The 19893-nt window shown below is 40.7% G+C and overlaps 1 protein-coding gene across 2 annotated transcripts in view; it reads right to left on the bottom strand.

The window, feature by feature from the left end:
- Positions 1–358: 358 nt before the first annotated feature.
- The window catches only part of khdrbs3 (KH domain containing, RNA binding, signal transduction associated 3), a 197482-nt gene continuing 177947 nt past the window's right edge, over positions 359–19893 (bottom strand). For both annotated transcript variants that reach the window (XM_063017879.1, XM_063017945.1), the window contains exons 8-9: positions 9061–9110; positions 359–901 (exon numbers count right to left, since the gene is read on the bottom strand). In XM_063017879.1, coding sequence (XP_062873949.1) covers positions 810–901; positions 9061–9110 — 142 coding nt within the window. In that variant the 3' untranslated portion in view covers positions 359–809. The remainder of the gene's footprint in view (positions 902–9060; positions 9111–19893) is intronic.

The following is a 19893-nucleotide window of genomic DNA, read 5'->3' as shown; positions in this document are numbered from 1 at the left end:
ATTGGTCACTGTGTAATTCACGCTCTGCTCAGACCAACAGCGGGCAGTGCATGCACATTAGTCATGATTATAATACTTTTATAAGCACTAAAACTCCAAACCTACTACATCACCCAATATTCACCTGTTTACGTGTTAATTTAAAAATAGATAAATCATACTGTATGTATTAAAATTCACTCCAAAGTTTAGATAGCTTTATGTACTGACCAGTCAATGACCATGCTGCTTTTATACTTAGTTAAAGACCTGGAAGGTTTATGAATAGTTGGCAATATTAAACGTCACGCTCAAATCAACCCGTTAATGCAAAGATGAAGAAAGAAATCAATATGTGCAGCAGTTTATTTTTGATTTAGTTTTGTTTATTTGGATACGTTTTTCAATAAAGGCAGAATATACAAGGGACACACTGACGCTGATCACTCATCAAAAAAGAGGTGTTAATAGAAATGTACCTGGCTAAATCTAAATATTAACACCTGAAGTTTACACCATCATCTACGTACTATCACCCACCCCCGAACGTCCCACTGTAGCGCTGTAGAAGTGTTCTGATTGGTCGACTACTTTACAAATAGTTATTGATGATAGAGGTTTAATTACCCGACGTCCATGCAATGCCCGGTATCTACCAGCTCAAACCCGACGTCCCCGGAAACCCCTGATCCCATCACCCCCATCCTCACCGTTATGCTTTGTTTTTCAGATTTTTTGCTTGATTTTATTTTGAAAAAAGGAACGGGGGGAGTCCATAGAAAATCCATTACTTGGAAATATTCGGGTGGCGGGATGGCTGACTTTAGAGTTCAGTATCGGGAATATGGCTGCTCTCTGTACACTCCTTTGGTTGTCCTCGCTGGTGGAGCCTTGTTGCGACCGTTCGTCCATTTTTCCTGGCCTGGGTGGAAAGATATAGAGGTTAAAAGTCACTGGCAAAGAGACAAACACATCTACTGGAATGAAAAGTATGCAGTAATTATGTAAAAACAACAACACCCAGAAATGAAAGATTTAATTGTTTTTAATGATTATTTATTTAATTTGAACTTATTACTTAATAGTTGTGTGGGAGTGAAGCACACAGATAATTGATTTATTAGCTTCTCCTAATTGACAATCACCTGCCCCACTTGTGAGTGTTGACTTGCTCCAGGTGGAAGTTTATCTATATATCGCGGTTTCTCCCTCTCAGACTCTCCATCCACTTCGTTGGCAAACCTGCCGTTTCTTAAAGCTCCAAAGTTGTCCGCTGACGTGCAATGCCAGCACACTGTCATACTATTTTTGAGTTCACGACAGAACCATCCTAGAAGAGCGGATTGCCCCAGAGGAGGCTTGAGGTCGCGCTTCTGGAGCGGCCAGTTGAAGCCTAGCGGTAAGGCACTGAACTAGTAATCTGACGGTCGCTAGTTCAAGCACCACCACCGTTGGACCCTTGAGCAAAGCCCTTTACCCTCAGTTGCTTAGATTGTAACCTGTCACTGTAAATAAAAGCGTCTGCTCAATGCCATAAATGCATATTGACCCCACAGTTGGTGTGGTTGGGGTTCCACTCGTGTATTTCTGGTCCTGGTTGGTTCTGAGGAATCCCTATTTTTCCCTTCTTTCCAAGAACTGGGTTTTTAATTTGTATAAAGGTGCACAAGTGTAATTTATTTGCAAATGTGGACTCGTCTGTGACAATTTAACCATTTTCGGTACACTATATTGCCAAAAGTATTCACTCACCCATCCAAATAATTGATTTCAGGTGTTCCAATCACTTCCATGGCCACAGGTGTATAAAACCAAGCACCTAGGCATGCAGACTGCTTCTACACACATTAGTGAAAGAATGGGTCACTCTCAGGAGCTCAGTGAATTCCAGCATGGTAGCGTGATGCCACCTGTGCAACAAGTCCAGTCGTGAAATTTCCTCGCTACTAAATATTCCACAGTTGACTGTCAGTGCTATTATAACAAAGTGGAAGCAATTGGGAACGACAGCAACAGTGTTAGGCCACGTAAAATGACAGGGCGGGGTCAGCGGATGCTGAGGTGCGTAGTGCACAGAGATCACCAACTTTCTGCAGAGTCAATCGCTACAGACCTCCAAACTTCATGTGGCCTTCAGATTAGCTGAAGAACAGTGTGAAGAGAGCTTCATGGAATGGGTTTTCATGGCCAAGCAGCTGCATCCAAGCCTTACATCACCAAGCGCAATGCAAAGCGTCGGATGCAGTGGTATAAAGCACGCCGCCACTGGACTCTAGAGCAGTGGAGACGTGTTCTCTGTAGTGACGAATCACGCTTCTCTGTCTGGAGATCCGATGGACGAGTCTGGGTTTGGCGGTTGCCAGGAGAACGGTACCTGTCTGACTGCATTGTGCCGAGTGTAAAGTTTGGTGGAGGGGGGATTATGGTGTGGGGTTGTTTGTCAGGAGTTGGGCTCGACCCCTTAGTTCCAGTGAAAGGAACTCTTAATGCTTCAGCATACCAAGAGATTTTGGACAATTTCATGCCCCCAACTTTGTGGGAACAGTTTGGGGATGGCCCCTTCCTGTTCCAACATGACTGCGCACCAGTGCACAAAGCAAGGTCCATAAAGACGTGGATGAGCCAGTTTGGTGTGGAAGAACTTGACTGGCCTGCACAGAGTCCTGACCTTAACCTGATAGAACACCTTTGGGATGAATTAGAGCAGAGACTGTGAGCCAGGCCTTCTCATCCAACATCAGTGTCTGACCTCACAAATGCGCTTCTGGAAGAATGGTCAAAAATTCCCATAAACACACTCCTAAACCTTGTGGAAAGGGTGGGCCAACATCATATTAGGGACAGTGGTAGCCTAGTGGGTAGAGGTTTGGGCTATCAACTGGAAGATTTGCGGTTCAAATCCAGGCTCAGCTATGCAGCCACTGTTGGGTCCTTTAGCAAGACCCTTAACCCTGTCTGCTCCAGGGGCGCCGTACAATGGCTGACCCTGCACTCTGACCCCAGTTTCCAAACAAGCTGGGATATGCAAAGAAAGAATTTCATTGTACTGTACACCTGTATATGTATATATGACAAATAAAGTATATCCTTATCCTTATATTAAACCCTATGGATTAAGAAGTCACTCAAGTTCATATGCGTTTGAAGGCAGACGAGCGAATACTTTTGGCAATATAGTGTATGCCAAAGCGGGTTGTGCCACCTGTTTGAATGGCCTGAAGGTAACTGTATTAGTAAGTTACGGTGACGTAATTGGCGTAATCGCTGTATAAGTACTGCATCTAAAAAATCTGCATTATGAGTTCCATGTCTTATTAAAATCCTCTCTACTGGGGCAGCTGATCAGGTAGGTAGTGGGCAGCAAGGCAGCTCACTAGGTTTTCAGACAGACCCTAAGTAGTATCTAGCACTGTCCAATATATTGTATCTTACTTGAATGTGAAGATCAAATCCTGACTCCAAATAAGTGTCTCCTGGTGTCTTTGTGGGCGAGGTCAGCCTCACTATTAGCTTGGACAAAGGGCTTGTTTACAACCGTCTTATCTAAATAAAGGCTTGTTTTGTTAAAGCTCGTCTTGTTGACCACAAAGAGCATCTCAGCTCAGCGGTGTCCTTTTAATAAACAGCTTTCTCGAGTCGACACCCATCACCAAGAGTCTTAAATTAACGAGCTGTCGATCAATCTCCTGGTCCGTCTGAAAAGAGAACACGTCAACCGTGGTCACCCGGTGTTCAGAGAACATTAATGCATGCTAGCTGGTCAGTCTACGGCTTTCTTTTGAACTGCCACGTTAGCTCTTTAGTCCTGTCAAAGGAAATGTCATCGAGATTGTGGATGCGCTTCTAATCCAGGATGGAGAAGCTGAAAGAAGCACGTCTGAGGAATTTAAGGACACCCGAGTCGTCAGACAAGCATTCGAATGTTTATAGAATCAATAAGTGGATAATTATTTGGATAGACCAATCTATAATGCTGCAGGTTTAATACACATTATACACTGATCAGGCATAACATTACGACCACCACCTAATATTGTTTTGGTCACCCCTTTTGCTGCTAAAACAGCCCTGACCCGTCGAGAAATGGACTCCACTAGACCCCTGAATGTGTGCTGTGGTATCTGGCACCAAGACGTCAGCAGCAGATCCTTTAACTCCTGTAAGTTGTGAGGTGGGGCCTCCATGGATCGGACTTGTTTGTCCAGCACATCCCACAGATGCTCGATTGAACTGAGATCTGGGGAATTTGGAGGCCAAGTCAACACCTCAAACTGGTTGTTGTGCTCCTCAAACCGTTCCTGAAGCATTTTTGCTTTGTGGTAGGGCGCATCATCCTGCTGAAAGAGGCCACAGTCATCAGGGGATACAGTCTCCATGAAAGGGTGAACATGGTCTGCAACAATGCTTAGGTAGGTGGTTCGTGTCAAAGTAACATCCACATGGATGGCAGGACCCAAGGCTTCCCAGCAGAACATTGCCCAAAGAATCACACTGCCTCCGCCGGCTTGCCTTCTTCCCATAGTGCATCTTGGTGCCATGTGTTCCCCAGGTAATCGACGCACACGCACCCGGCCATCCACGTGATGTAAAAGAAAACCTGATTCATCAGACCAGGCCATTTTCTTCTATTGCTCCGTGGTCCAGTTCTGATGCAGCCCCATACGCAACAAACTGTGATGCTCTGTGTATTCTGACACCTTTCTATCAGAACCAGCATTAACTTCTTTAGCAGTTTGAGCTACAGTAGCTCGTCTGTTGTGATTCACGGGCCAGCCTTCACCCTTCACGTGCATCAATGAGCCTTGGCCGCCCATGACCCTGTCGCCGGTTTACCACTGTTCCTTCCTTGGAACAATTTCGGTAGATACTGATCACTGCAGACCGGGAACACCCCACAAGAGCTGCAGTTTTGGAGATGCTCTGACCCAGTCGTCTAGATATCACAATTTGGCCCACGTCAAACTCGCTCAGATCCTCACACTCGCCCATTTTTCCTGCTTCTAACATCAACTTTGAGGATAAAATGTTCACTTGCTGCCTAATATATCCCCCCCACTAACAGGTGCCGTGATGAAGAGATAATCAGTGTTATTCACTTCACCTGTCAGTGGTCATAATGTTATGCCTGGTCATGTATGACCAACAGTATGGGGACGCCCCCTCCATGTACTGCCTGATTTATGATGTTTCCTGTTACCTAAGTACAGAGGATTCTAATAAGACATCAAACTCACGAGGCAGATTATTTAGACGCACCACTTTTCTACTTTTTCAGACCCGTATTTTGACAATTTTAGTGTGGAGGAACTTCAGTGGTCTTCAATGAACTGCAAGCCTGACCCCTCTCAGTGTTTCATCAGTGCCTGACCCTACAAAAGCTCCTCTGACTAGATAAGCACAGATTCCTGAAAGTAAAAGCCGATATTCCATGATCCATATAAACACTCATGGTTTACTTTCTTGTTAAGGCATAGAAAGCATAAAGCAAAACAGTGATCCTCGACTATTTAAATAAAAGAAAACTTATATTTATTATCAGAGCTTGATTTAAAAGAAAACATGCAATTTATTTTAATGGGGAAGGTCGCGCCTCACCAGTGAGGTGCAAAGCAAAGTGAATTAAACATGAACCTAATTTGCAGAGCACAGAAAGGTAAGATTATTTCTGTAGCACCTTTAATAAACTGTGGTTATTTAAAGTGCTACACAGATGATAATTCAGTTTAAAAAGTTTAAACTGAAAAAAAAAAAAGTTTTTTTTTCAGTTTAAAAAAAACAAAAACGTAACTATAGAATAAAATCAATTTAAAATTTTAATATAAAACAATATAATGAATTGGTTAAGCAGGAGGCTTAAACATGGTAAAACAACATGGTGGATAAAAGCCACAAATAATAATAGTAATAATAAAATAAAATCAATGGCCAAAATAATGCTTTCCTTTGTTACTTTATTGTTTCCAATATTTTGGCCCCCGTATGTTATTTATTGTTCTCTACACCTTGTTTGTGGCTTTTATTCACATAATAATGTGACCTTTCTACCTTGGTTAAGCATCCTGCAAACTGGGTTCATTTCTAAATCTTCACCACAGTGGCACACACACACACACACACACACACACACAAGTTCGGATAGTATTGAAAATGCACAAAATAATAAATAAATAAATAAATACTAAAAATATAAATATTTATAAAAAAATAAATAAAATACTACTACTACCACTACCACTAATAATAATAATAATTATAATGATAATAGTAATAGTAATAACAATAATAATAATAATAATAATAATAATAATAATAATATTTTGTTTTGTCTGTCAACATAATTTCATTTGTTAAAATACTATTAACTAATAACTATATATATATATATATACAGTGCCTTGCAAAAGTATTCAGCCCCCTTGAACTTTTCAACCTTTTGCCACATTTCAGGCTTTAAACATAAAGATATGAAATTGTAATTTTTTGTGAAGAATCAATAACAAGTGCGACACAATTGTGAAGTGGAACGAAATTTATTGGATATTTTAAACTTTTTTTAGAAATAAAAACCTGAAAAGTGGGGCGTGCAATATTATTCAGCCCCTTTACTTTCAGTGCAGCAAACTCACTCCAGAAGTTCAGTGAGGATCTCTGAATGATCCAATGTTGACGTAAATGACTGATGGTGATAAATAGAATCCACCTGTGTGTAATCAAGTCTCCGTATAAATGCACCTGCTCTGTGATAGTCTCAGAGTTCTGTTTAAAGCGCAGAGAGCATCATGAAGACCAAGGAACACACCAGGCAGGTCCGAGATACTGTTGTGGAGAAGTTTAAAGCCGAATTTGGATACAAAAAGATTTCCCAAGCTTTAAACATCTCAAGGAGCACTGTGCAAGCGATCATATTGAAATGGAAGGAGTATCAGACCACTGCAAATCTACCAAGACCCGGCCGTCCCTCTAAACTTTCAGCTCAAACAAGGAGAAGACTGATCAGAGATGCAGCCAAGAGGCCCATGATCACTCTGAATGAACTGCAGAGATCTACAGCTGAGGTGGGAGAATCTGTCCATAGGACAACAATCAGTCGTACACTGCACAAATCTGGCCTTTATGGAAGAGTGGCAAGAAGAAAGCCATTTCTCAAAGATATCTATAAAAAGTCACCTGGGAGACACACCAAGCATGTGGAAGAAGGTGCTCTGGTCAGATGAAACCAAAATCGAACTTTTTGGCCACAACGCAAAACGTTATGTTTGGCATAAAAGCAACACAGCTCATCACCCTGAACACACCATCCCCACTGTCAAACATGGTGGTGGCAGCATCATGGTTTGGGCCTGCTTTTCTTCAGCAGGGACAGGGAAGATGGTTAAAATTGATGGGAAGATGGATGGAGCCAAATACAGGACCATTCTGGAAGAAAACCTGTTGCAGTCTGCAAAAGACCTGAGACTGGGACGGTGATTTATCTTCCAACAAGACAATGATCCAAAACATAAAGCAAAATCTACAATGGAATGGTTCACAAATAAACTTATCCAGGTGTTAAAATGGCCAAGTCAAAGTCCAGACCTGAATCCCATCGAGAATCTGTGGAAAGAGCTGAAAACTGCTGTTCACAAACGCTCTCCATCCAACCTCACTGAGCTCGAGCTGTTTTGCAAGGAAGAATGGGCAAAAATTTCTGTCTCTCGATGTGCAAAACTGATAGAGACATACCCCAAGTGACTTGCAGCTGTAATCGCAGCAAAAGGTGGCGCTACAAAGTATTAACGCAAGGGGGCCGAATAATATTGCACGCCCCACTTTTCAGTTTTTTATTTCTAAAAAAAGTTTAAAATATCCAATACATTTCGTTCCACTTCACGATTGTGTCCCGCTTGTTGTTGATTCTTCACAAAAAATTACAATTTCATATCTTTATGTTTAAAGCCTGAAATGTGGCAAAAGGTTGAAAAGTTCAAGGGGGCTGAATACTTTTGCAAGGCACTGTATATATATATATATATATATACATACATATATATAACTGCAGCAGTTGTGACCATGTTGCATTTTCTTTTGCTTGACAGACACAATGAGGTCATTTTATTTCCAGCTTTTAATCCCATAAATAGTTTTGAGGAAATATGAAACCCTTTTTGACAAGCTCTGACATCACTAAGCTTTATACGCTATCGGAACCAGCCGAGGATGTTTATTCTCCTTCAGGATTCAGGTCACAGTGGCTTAAGATCTTAAAGAGTCCCAGACTGTGACACCCGAGTGCTTGTGATACAAATGTGGACATACATAAATATAAAAATAAAGAGAAAAAAAAAGTGAAAATACAGAAATAAATAAATAAAGAAATAAAGAAAGAAAGAAAAAAAGAAATGTAAAAATACAGAAATAAATAAATACATGTGGAAATATTTAAATAAATAAAAAAATAACTAAAATACAGAAAATAAATATATGTACAATTAATATGTAAATGATAAATGTGAAAATAGATATACAGAACTAAATAAATTTTGAAACAATAAAATAAATGTAAAAAATAAATAAATGTAAAAATAGAACTCCAAAAATACAAGAATTTTAAAATACAGAAATATATGTAGAAATAAAAAAAATAAATGAATAAAAAATGTGGCAATACATAAATAAATACAAAAAAAATACAAAAATAAATAAATAAAAAATGTGAAAATACAAAAATAAATGTAGAAATAAACAAATACACAGACTAAATACATTTTGAAAGACAGAAATAAATGTAGAAATAAAAAAAATAAATGAATGAAAATATGGAAATAAAAAAATAAATGTAGATATAAATAAATAAACAAAAACATGCAAATACAGAAATACACCAAAACATTGATGTATGGGTAGTAAACATATTAATAATATTAAGTAAAAAATTCAAGACATTTATTATAATATGCCCCTTTCCATGACAAGAAATGTATTTATTCATTTTTTATATTAATATATTTATTTGCTCATTTATTTATTTTATAACTAAATATATCTGTTAGCATTTTTGTGTCAGTTATTTCTGAATGGATTTGCTGAAAATCTAGAACTTACCGTACGATTCGTAGGATTCTCCATGGCCGTATTCATAATAGTCATCTGAACTGTGGAGAGAGAGAGAAAACATACAAGTGAATGAATCACAATTACGAGGCCCAGCTGTACAGAGGAGTCTGTTAGGTTTATGTTAAAAGAACGGCAAGTATCGTCTGTACAGAGCTCAGATCGGACAAATACGGCAACTAACGGAGTTCCACTGAGGCCAACGGGTGGGTGTCTGAACTGCAGATGTACCCATAAAAAAAACTGGAACAATGATCTCCACGATTATAACAGTGTACGTCAGAAATCAACATACAGCAACAGCATAAACAAACAGTAGGCGTAAGTGGAAGCTCTCTGACAGGCGTGGTTGCATAAATACTGGTAAATAGCATAAAATCTGGACCCCTGAGCCAAATCATACCATATTTCATGTTTTTGGACTGTGGGAGGAAACCCAAAGAAACCCACGCAAACACGGGGAGAACATGCAAACTCCACACAGAAAGGACCCGGACCGTCCCGCCTGGGGATCAAACCCAGGACCTCCTTGCTGTAAGGCGACAGTGCTACCCACTGAGCTGCCCACATTTCTATTCAGAATGGCTAAAATGATTCAGACTGGTTGGGTATATATAAAGTATATAGGCCAGCGCCTCCCATGGTCTCCACACCAAATACATGGGGAACAGAAAAATGTGGGAACAGAAATAAATAATTATAGTAACAAATAAAGAAATAAATGTGAAAATACAAAAATGAATTTAAATATTCAAAAAAGTCAATAAATAAAAAATGTAAAATAAAATACAGGAAAAATAAATGCAGAAATGAATAAATAAATAAATTACAGAAATAAATAAATAAAAAATGTGAAAATACAGAAATAAATAAAAAAATATATATGGTAATAAATAAATGTATAGAATACATAAATAAATACATGTTAACAATAAATAAATAATACAAACTAATAAATAAATAAAAAATTGAAAATACAGAAATAAAAAATATATAAATAAATAAATAAATAAATAAATAAATAATTAATGTGAAAATACACACACACATTTGTGTGTGTGTGTGTGTGTGTATTAAAAAATAAATGAAAAAATGTGAAAATACAGAAATAAATAAATGCAGAAATAAATATATAAAGAAATGTGAAAATACAAAAAAGTAAGTAAATAAAAAATGTTTAAAAAAACTAATAAATTAAAACAAAAAAACTACAGAAATAAATAAATGATTAAAAAATGTGAAAATACAGAAATAAATAAATGTAAGAAATACATATATAAATAAATGAAGAAATGTGTTCTAGAACAATTGTTACGAGGAGGGCCGTGCCTTCCTACTAAGGAGCTAGGTGAAGCCCCCCACCTGCATAAAATAAAAATGAACCTAAGTGCATACTGGCATGGCAGGGGAAGCAAGATTCTGCAGCCAGACCCAGCTGAACCCGTTACAGTGATCCGATTCTCTGTTCGTACTCTATTATGATTACATTATTGTCTCTGATTTTTTGTCCACACAAATCTTCTGCAGCATCGTGTGATTGTTTATCAGTCACCTGATAAACCAGCTGAGATCAGAGACAGATCAGACAGTCATGATCAGACTTCCTAATTGTTTCCGCCAGCGATTCCCTGTGTGAGGTTTTTCCATCACGCCACCGTCATCCTGGAGAGCTGAATGAGAATCTTGGCTGGTCTGTTTCAGTCCTCCGTCTCACGCCGTCTCGCCTCCTGTCTCACCTCCTATCTCACCTCTCTCAGTTGTGATTCTATCATGTGCTGAGCCGCTCTCTTACAGGGATGGATGTATGAAGGTGCGAAGACGGAACGCAAAGCCGTTCTTCACATGGAAACGTTCTGTACTCAAAGTGCATCTTGAATTAATATGACTGGTACTGATCAGAGTGGAGGTTCAACAGCTCCGGGGTTCTAGAAACCTGGGTTTGATCCTTGTACTCAATCACGGTCCAAACTGTAAGGGGAGTAATGAGTAATATGGACAGGAAAACCCAGGAAGGTTGACCTTAGCCCCTTGGTGAAGGTCAGTAGATGAAGTGAGCTTGTATTATTCCACCGGCCTGGAACTGTATCCATGAGACCATACAAACCAAACATCTCAGCATACCAAGAGGAACAAGTCTCACATTTGCCAAAATAAACACCCTGGTGACCTTTTGAAACCCCCTTGTTGGGGGGCATTGGTAGCTCAGCGGTTCCAATACTTGACTAGTAATCAGAAGGTTGCTGGTTCAATCCCCACCACCAAGTTGTCTCTGTTGGACCCCTGAGCAAGGGGTAAAGAAATAGCCCCTTGCTCAGGGGTAGAGAAACAGATGGACTACAGTCAGTAATTGTAGAACTACAAAGTGCTTCTATATGGTAAGTGGAGCTGATAAAATGGACAGTGAGTGTAGAAACAAGGAGGTGGTTTTAATGTTATGGCTGATCGGTGCATGTGGGTGTATGTAGGCGTACATATACGTATGGATATATCCGCACAATAACTCTACAGATTAATTTTGTGGGTATACAATTACTGACTGTAGCTCAGACTTTTCAGCTTTATACTATTATACACCCCTGTACCCCATTCATTAATTAAATGACCCCCGTTTAACCCCATCCTGACTAGATGATGTCTAGGGTGGTCACTGTTCTCAGCACTACAACGACACTCACATGGTAATGACGAGTCTTTAGGCTAGAGTTCGAGTCAAGTCACGAGTCTTTAGGCTAGAGTTCGAGTCAAGTCACGAGTCTTTAGGCGAGAGTCTGAGTCAAGTCACAAGTCTTTAGGCTAGAGTCCGAGTCAAGTCACGAGTCTTTAGGCTAGAGTCTGAGTCAAGTCACAAGTCTTCAGACTCAAGTCAGAGTCAAGTCACAAGTCTTTAGACTAGAATCCGAGGCAAGTCACAAGTCTTTAGGCTAGAGTCTGAGTCAAGTCACAAGTCTTTAGACTAGAGTCAGAGTCAGGTAACAAGTCTTTAGGTTAGAGTCCGAGTCAAGTCATGAGTCTTTAGGCTAGAGTCTGAGTCAAGTCACAAGTCTTTAGGCTAGAGTCCGAGTCAAGTCACAAATCTTTAGGCTAGAGTCTGAGTCAAGTCACGAGTCTTTAGACTAGAGTCTGAGTCAAGTCTCGAGTCTTTAGACTAGAGTCTGAGTCAAGTCACGAGTCTTTAGACTAGAGTCCGAGGCAAGTACCAAGCCTTTAGGTTAGAGTCCGAGTCAAGTCATGAGTCTTTAGGCTAGAGTCCGAGTCAAGTCACAAGTCTTTAGGCTAGAGTCCAAGACAAGTCACAAGTCTTTAGACTCACGAGTCAATACAATATACACAAAACATATATTGGAAATGTAGCATAGAAATAAACAAATAATCTGTAAGTTCACATAAAAACAACAACAGATTAGCGAGTGTATTTAGCCGTTTTACTTTGTGCCTTTACTTTCCTCGTCATTGTGCAAATGAATGTAATTTCCGTAACAAGAACTTTTGCAAAACAAAAGTGCTCAATAAATCAGGCACAGCGGCCAAAATCCAAAACACAGCAAAAAATCATAACCACTGCTAACCTTAGCTTCTGTTCTTCCAGATACTATTAAATTTATAACCGTGTGTCCCATTAGGAATAGAATCCCTTATTTTTTAAATGTGCTTATAATTAAAAACCTCCAAACTTTTCCCAGTTGTGAAGTAAAACACGAACTCGTTAGAAAGCCAATCAAGCGTTTCATTACCACGTCATCTGTGTGATGCAAACTGAATAAATGCAAGTAACAGCATTTCTTACTAACAATTACAATCAGAAGGTCTGATTGGTTCAGAAAGAGGTTCTTTCAACCATCAGCGCCAATTCTGTAGGAGCGTTCCATTCACCCAAGTTGTTCCTGTGAAGTGCACTACGTAGGGTATTCCACCATTTTAATTAAGATTCCAATCCAAAGGTAACAAGAATGTTCAAATGAAGTGAACTTCAAACTGTGTAGGGAGTAGGGACTACTCCGATTCAAGTCTGAAGTCGCTGTGTGTGCGACTTACGTGCGATGGTATATGTGTAGCAGGTGTAGCATTGTTGTTTCAAAATTAGAAAAGCAGGTGTAGACAAAGGGTACATAACATTGGATAAGCCACAAACAGCTTATAAACACTAATAATATAATAAATGAATAATGAATGAATGGACGTACCAGATGTTCCTACTTTTTGGCCATACTATAAACGTACTATAATTAACGGTGCCACAAATTCTGCTCTCTATCAGAAAATCCTACAGAAGAACATCCAGTCATCAGTCCATGATCTGATCTGAAAGTCAAAGTCCCGGCTTAAACCTCATTACTGTGCTTAAACCTCATTACTGTGCTTAAACTTCATTACTGTGTAGCAGCAGGACCATAAATAATCAGCTCATGCTCAGAAAAATCTAAATGATCTTGAACATTGAACACATTGAGCAGCTTTTTTATTTACATTCCAGATTTACTGTGTAGAAACCTGCTCAAAATGTGACAGCTGAAAACCAACCGCTGCCAGGAGCCGCTCTGATACAACAGCTTGTTACTGGCCAGACAGAGAACTAAACCATTTAACCATTTTACCACACTTTCAGACAGGAGCTCGGAGGTGGCAGGTTTCAGGTTAGATCGTCTGGGGAATTAGAACCCGAGTCTGGAAAACATTTTCCTCATGCCTGTCAGAGAGTGATGATACACCCGACACCTTTCTGTCAGACAGAGGAGGAGTAAAACCCTCCTGCACCTGCACCCCCACACCCCAAAAATACATCAACTGCAAGAGATTCCATTTCTTTTCTTAACAGCACAGCTGGGATTCAAACTTGAGAGCCTGAACACATTAACTGTTCCACTTGTGTACCAAAACGTTCTAATTAATGTTTCTCAAAGGTTCTGCCTTTTGGAGCACTGACACCTACAGGCTAGATGTTAGATAGATGGACAGACAGACATGACAGACAAACAGACAGACAAATTATGTGTAGATAGATAGACAAATGGACAGACAAACAGACAGGCAGGCAGGCAGGCAGATAGATTAAAGACACAGACAGATTAAGATAGATAGACAGACAGACATGTTAAAGGTATATAGACAGACAGACAGATATATAGATAGATAGATATTTAGACAGATTAAAGATAGACAAACAGATAGACAGACAGACAGATGATGGATAGAAAAATAAATAGACAGACAGACAGATGATGAATAGATAGACAGACAGATGATAGACAAAAAGATAGACAGATAGATAGACTAAAAGACAGACATATGATAGATAGACAGATAGACAGAAAGATAGACAAACAGATAGACAGACATACAGGGGTTGGACAAAATAACTGAAACACCTGTCATTTTAGTGTGGGAGGTTTCATGGCTAAATTGGACCAGTCTGGTGGCCAATCTTCATTAATTGCACATTGCACCAGTAAGAGCAGAGTGTGAAGGTTCAATTAGCAGGGTAAGAGCACAGTTTTGCTCAAAATATTGCAATGCACACAACATTATGGGTGACATACCAGAGTTCAAAAGAGGACAAATTGTTGGTGCACGTCTTGCTGGCGCATCTGTGACCAAGACAGCAAGTCTTTGTGATGTATCAAGAGCCACTTTATCCAGGGTAATGTCAGCATACCACCAAGAAGGACAAACCACATCCAACAGGATTAACTGTGGACGCAAGAGGAAGCTGTCTGAAAGGGATGTTCGGGTGCTAACCCGGATTGTATCCAAAAAACATAAAACCACGGCTGCCCAAATCACGGCAGAATTAAATGTGCACCTCAACTCTCCTGTTTCCACCAGAACTGTCCGTCGGGAGCTCCACAGGGTCAATATACACGGCCGGGCTGCTATAGCCAAACCTTTGGTCACTCGTGCCGATGCCAAACGTCGGTTTCAATGGTGCAAGGAGCGCAAATCTTGGGCTGTGGACAATGTGAAACATGTATTGTTCTCTGATGAGTCCACCTTTACTGTTTTCCCCACATCCGGGAGAGTTACGGTGTGGAGAAGCCCCAAAGAAGCGTACCACCCAGACTGTTGCATGCCCAGAGTGAAGCATGGGGGTGGATCAGTGATGGTTTGGGCTGCCATATCATGGCATTCCCTTGGCCCAATACTTGTGCTAGATGGGCGCGTCACTGCCAAGGACTACCGAACCATTCTGGAGGACCATGTGCATCCAATGGCGGTGCCGTGTATCAGGATGACAATGCACCAATACAGACAGCAAGACTGGTGAAAGATTGGTTTGATGAACATGAAAGTGAAGTTGAACATCTCCCATGGCCTGCACAGTCACCAGATCTAAATATTATTGAGCCACTTTGGGGTGTTTTGGAGAAGCGAGTCAGGAAACGTTTTCCTCCACCAGCATCACGTAGTGACCTGGCCACTATCCTGCAAGAAGAATGGCTTAAAATCCCTCTGACCACTGTGCAGGACTTGTATATGTCATTTCCAAGACGAATTGACGCTGTATTGGCCGCAAAAGGAGGCCCTACACCATACTAATAAATTATTGTGGTCTAAAACCAGGTGTTTCAGTTATTTTGTCCAACCCCTGTATATAGATACATATAGATAGACAGATGATGGATAGATAGACTGATGAAATGATAGACAGACAGACAAATGATAGACAGGCAGACAGACAGATGATAGACAGACAGACAAACAGATGATATATAGACAGACAGACAGACAGATGATAGACATATGACAGACAGACTGACAGACAAAGAGATAATAGATATATAAAAATACAGACAGGCGGACAGAGAGGCAGACAGACAGACAGGCAGAGAGACAGACAGACAAATGACAGAAATATAGACAGACAGATAATAGACAGATAGACAGATGCTAGACAGACAGATAGATTAAAGATAGACAGACAGACATATATACAGACAGACAGATGATGGATAGAAAAATAAATAGACAGACAGACGGATAATAAATAGATAGACAAACAGATGATAGACAGACAGAAAGATAGACAGACAGATAGACTAAAAGACAGACATATGATAGACAAACAGACAGATGATAGATAGACAGATAGACAAAAAGATGATAGATAAAAAGATAGACAAACAGATAGACTGACAGATAGACATACATATAGATAGACAGATGATGGATAGATATACTGACAAAATGATAGACAGACAGTCAGATGATAGACAGGCAGACAGACAAAAAGATGATAGACAGACAGACAAAAAGATGATAGATAAATAGATAGACAGACAGACAGACAGATGATAGATAGACAGAAAGACAGACAGACTGACAGACAAAGAGATAATAGATAATACAGACAGGCGGACAGAGAGGCAGACAGACATATAGACAGACAGATAATAGACAAGCAGACATATGATAGACAGATAGACAGATGCTAGACAGACAGATTAAAGATAGATCTGGATCTTCTGTGTCCTTCCACGAGTCCTTTTAGGTGCCTCATCACATGCTTGAAGTAACATAACTTGCAGGACTTAATGTGGTTCAGTAGCTCTGTTTTTGTTCTGGCCGTCTCGTACACTCGCTCAGAGGTGATCATCTTCCTCCATGAGATTTTCAGCAGTTTTCTGATGCACTTGTTCTCAAAACCCTTGATGTGTCTTTTTTCTTCTTTCCTAAGTGTCCAGACTTTACAACCACATGTAGTTACTGGCCAAAACAGGGCTTTCATCAATCGAAGCTTGGCGACGGTGCCATATACTGTAAGTACCTACCCTAGTAGATAACTACTATCGGACCCTGTTCTGTACTGCATACCGTTTGAGTCTTGATCCTGGAAGACGAGCATCAAAGCTCTTCTCTGTACTAGCACCAAGGTCGTGGAATCAACATCCCCAGTCCTCTAAAGACCTTCATTACCTCTTAGTCCATAAGCTTCTTAAAAACAAATTACCGGCCTGTCGATTACTAGAAATGTAAAATAAAAATGTAAATGCTGAGATTATGAGTGTGAATGAGCTCTAAACACATTAACTGTGAAGGACACGATCATGCTCTTACATCTTTTTGTTGTGACTGGTGTGTACTCGTTCGTTCCTTCAAACCATGTTAGACACTTCCATTCTGTATCTGGACGTTTTGTCAATATCCTTCAGCGTCTCTCTTTCTTTACCCTTTACCCTAAACTGTCTCTCTTATCTGCCTCCTCTCCATGTTTCTCATTTCATCCTTCTCTTTTGTCTCGCTCCGTGTCTCTTGTCTTACGCTCCTCGATCCCAGAATTCTGTTTTGTATCCGTCAGATTTGTCGCATCGGAAATGTCGCTCGAGAAAAAGGAAATTCAGAAACGACCTTCAGCTGAGTGACATCGTTCAGATCCTGAAACCTCCTACATTTCAATCGACGGGACACGGCGGAGCAGGGTTTCTGAAACGTGTGAGGCACCAGTTCAGGAAAGCATATGAGATGATGAGCTATTTACAGATACACTACACTATATACCGTATGTCCGAAAGTATGTGGACGCCCCTTCGGATAATTAGCTTCAAGTATAAAATCAATAATATGAAATAAACGATATTGAGTCTGTCCCAGTGGCACGGTAGCTCGGTGGGTAGCACTGTCGCCTCACAGCAAGAAGGTACTGGGTTCGATCCCCAGGCGGGGCGGTCCGGGTCCTTTCTGTGCGGAGTTTGCAAGTTCTCCCCGTGTCTGTGCGGGTTTCCTCCGGGAGCTCCGGTTTCCTCCCACAGTCCAAAAACATGCAGTCAGGTTAATAGGAGGCACTGACTTGGCCTATAGGTGAATGGGTGTGTGTATCTGCAATGGACTGACGTCCCGTCCAGGGTGTTACTGTGTGCCTTGCGCCCATTGAAAAGCTGGGATAGGCTCCAGCACCCACCCCCCCCCCCCCCCCATGTGACCCTAATTGGATAAGCGGTTAAGAAAGTGAGGGTCTGTCCCAATCCTAGCAAGCAGATTATTTAGACACACTACTTAGACAGAGATTACACCAATTACGTCACAGCAGTTTTAGCTTACTAAGCTAAAACCGTTAGCCTCAGGCCATTGAAACCAATGTTCTGAGGTGGCACAACCCACTAGCACGCCAGCTAACGTCACCCTCCGTGTGCTTAAACTGTCCCTGACGAGCCTGAATTTACAGATAAACGACACTTCTGCACCTTTATACAAACTAAAAATTAATAACAAATTAAAAACCTCTACAAGGGGAACGTAACACTGGGTTTGGCCAGTTTGGTGTTGAGGAACCTGGGCCTGATTCACTGGTCAAGGTGGGAAACACACCAGACAGGTCATCAGTCCATCACAACACACACACACACCTAGGGGGACTAAAGTTTCTCTGCTTAACCTAATTGCAGGTCTATGGACTGCGGAAGGAAACCCACACAGGCAGAGGGAGAACATGCAAACTCCATACAGAAAGCCCAGACCGCTCCACACAAACCCAGGACTTTATTGCTGTTAGGCGACAGTGCTACCCACCAAGCCACTGTGCCGCCCCACGTTAAAGTTTTTTTTTTTTTGCTCTTTGTGTTGTGGTCTGATCAAACACAGGCTGTAGGAAACAGAAGGAGCTGAACAGATGTGAGATTCTGCCTCAAGTCAGAACACAATTACCATCCACTAATGACCTTTTAATGTCTTATAAACACCATTAATAATACATCTGTAAGAATAATACATCTGTAAGAACTGCTCTCAAATGCTGCACTAGAACTTTTAAAACAAGATCAACAGACGTGCAACATATACACCGATCAGACACACCATTATGACCACCTTCCTAATATTGTGTTGGTCGCCCTTTTGCTGCCAAAACAGCCCTGACCCGTCGAGGCATGGACCCCACTAGACCCCTGAAGGTGCACTGTGCATTCCGACACCTTTCTGTTAGAACCAGCATTAACTTCTTCAGCTATTTGAGCTACAGTAGCTAGTCTGTTGGATCGGACCACACGGGCCAGCCTTCGCTCCCCACGTGCATCAATGAGCCTTGGCCGCCCATGACCCTGTCGGCGGTTTACCACTGTTCCTTCCTTGGACCACTTTTGATAGATATTGACCACTGCAGACCGGGAACACCCCACAAGAGCTGCAGTTTTGGAGATGCTCTGACCCAGTCGTCTAGTCATCACAATTTGGCCCTCATCAAACTCGCTCAAATCCTCACGCTCGCTCATTTTTCCTGCTTCTAACAACAACAGGTGCCGTGATGAAGAGATAATCAGTGTTATTCACTTTACCTGTCAATGCTCATAATGTTATGCCTGGTCGGTGTGTATATATATACAGTATATACAGTATATTAATCCTCATGCTAGAACATAAAGGCAAGAACAAAGCGAGACTCCTGCTAACAAAATAAAGTCTATCAATCACTCTTGTAAACAGAGAGGCGTGCCCACCTAGTGGACAACTACTAAACTAGTGGTCTTGGTACGCTTCTCGCGGGACCTTTAAACGTTCGTATATATATATATATATATATATATATATATATATATATATATACTGTATATATATATATATATATATATATGTATATATAAGTTTAGTAGTTGTCCACTGGTGGTGGTGCATATCTCTCTGTTTACATGAGTGATAGACTTTATTTTGTCAGGAGGCTCCCTGTGTTCTCACCCTTTTCTCTGTGTTTTATGCCTAATTTGAAAGATCTAGTGCTTAGTTCTGCACCAGCACTCCTCCGGTACCCACCAGCAGAGCTTCAGACTCAGAATAAGTCCCCACTGTACCATCACGGCAAAAAAACAAAACATCTCCTCCACCCCACAAGATAAATGAAATTTC

Source organism: Trichomycterus rosablanca, chromosome 1, assembly GCF_030014385.1.
Source record: "Trichomycterus rosablanca isolate fTriRos1 chromosome 1, fTriRos1.hap1, whole genome shotgun sequence".
In the NCBI taxonomy this organism is placed as follows: Eukaryota; Metazoa; Chordata; class Actinopteri; order Siluriformes; family Trichomycteridae; genus Trichomycterus; species Trichomycterus rosablanca.
Note: the sequence above shows the minus strand (reverse complement) of the source record. Positions and strands in the feature narration are given on the sequence as shown.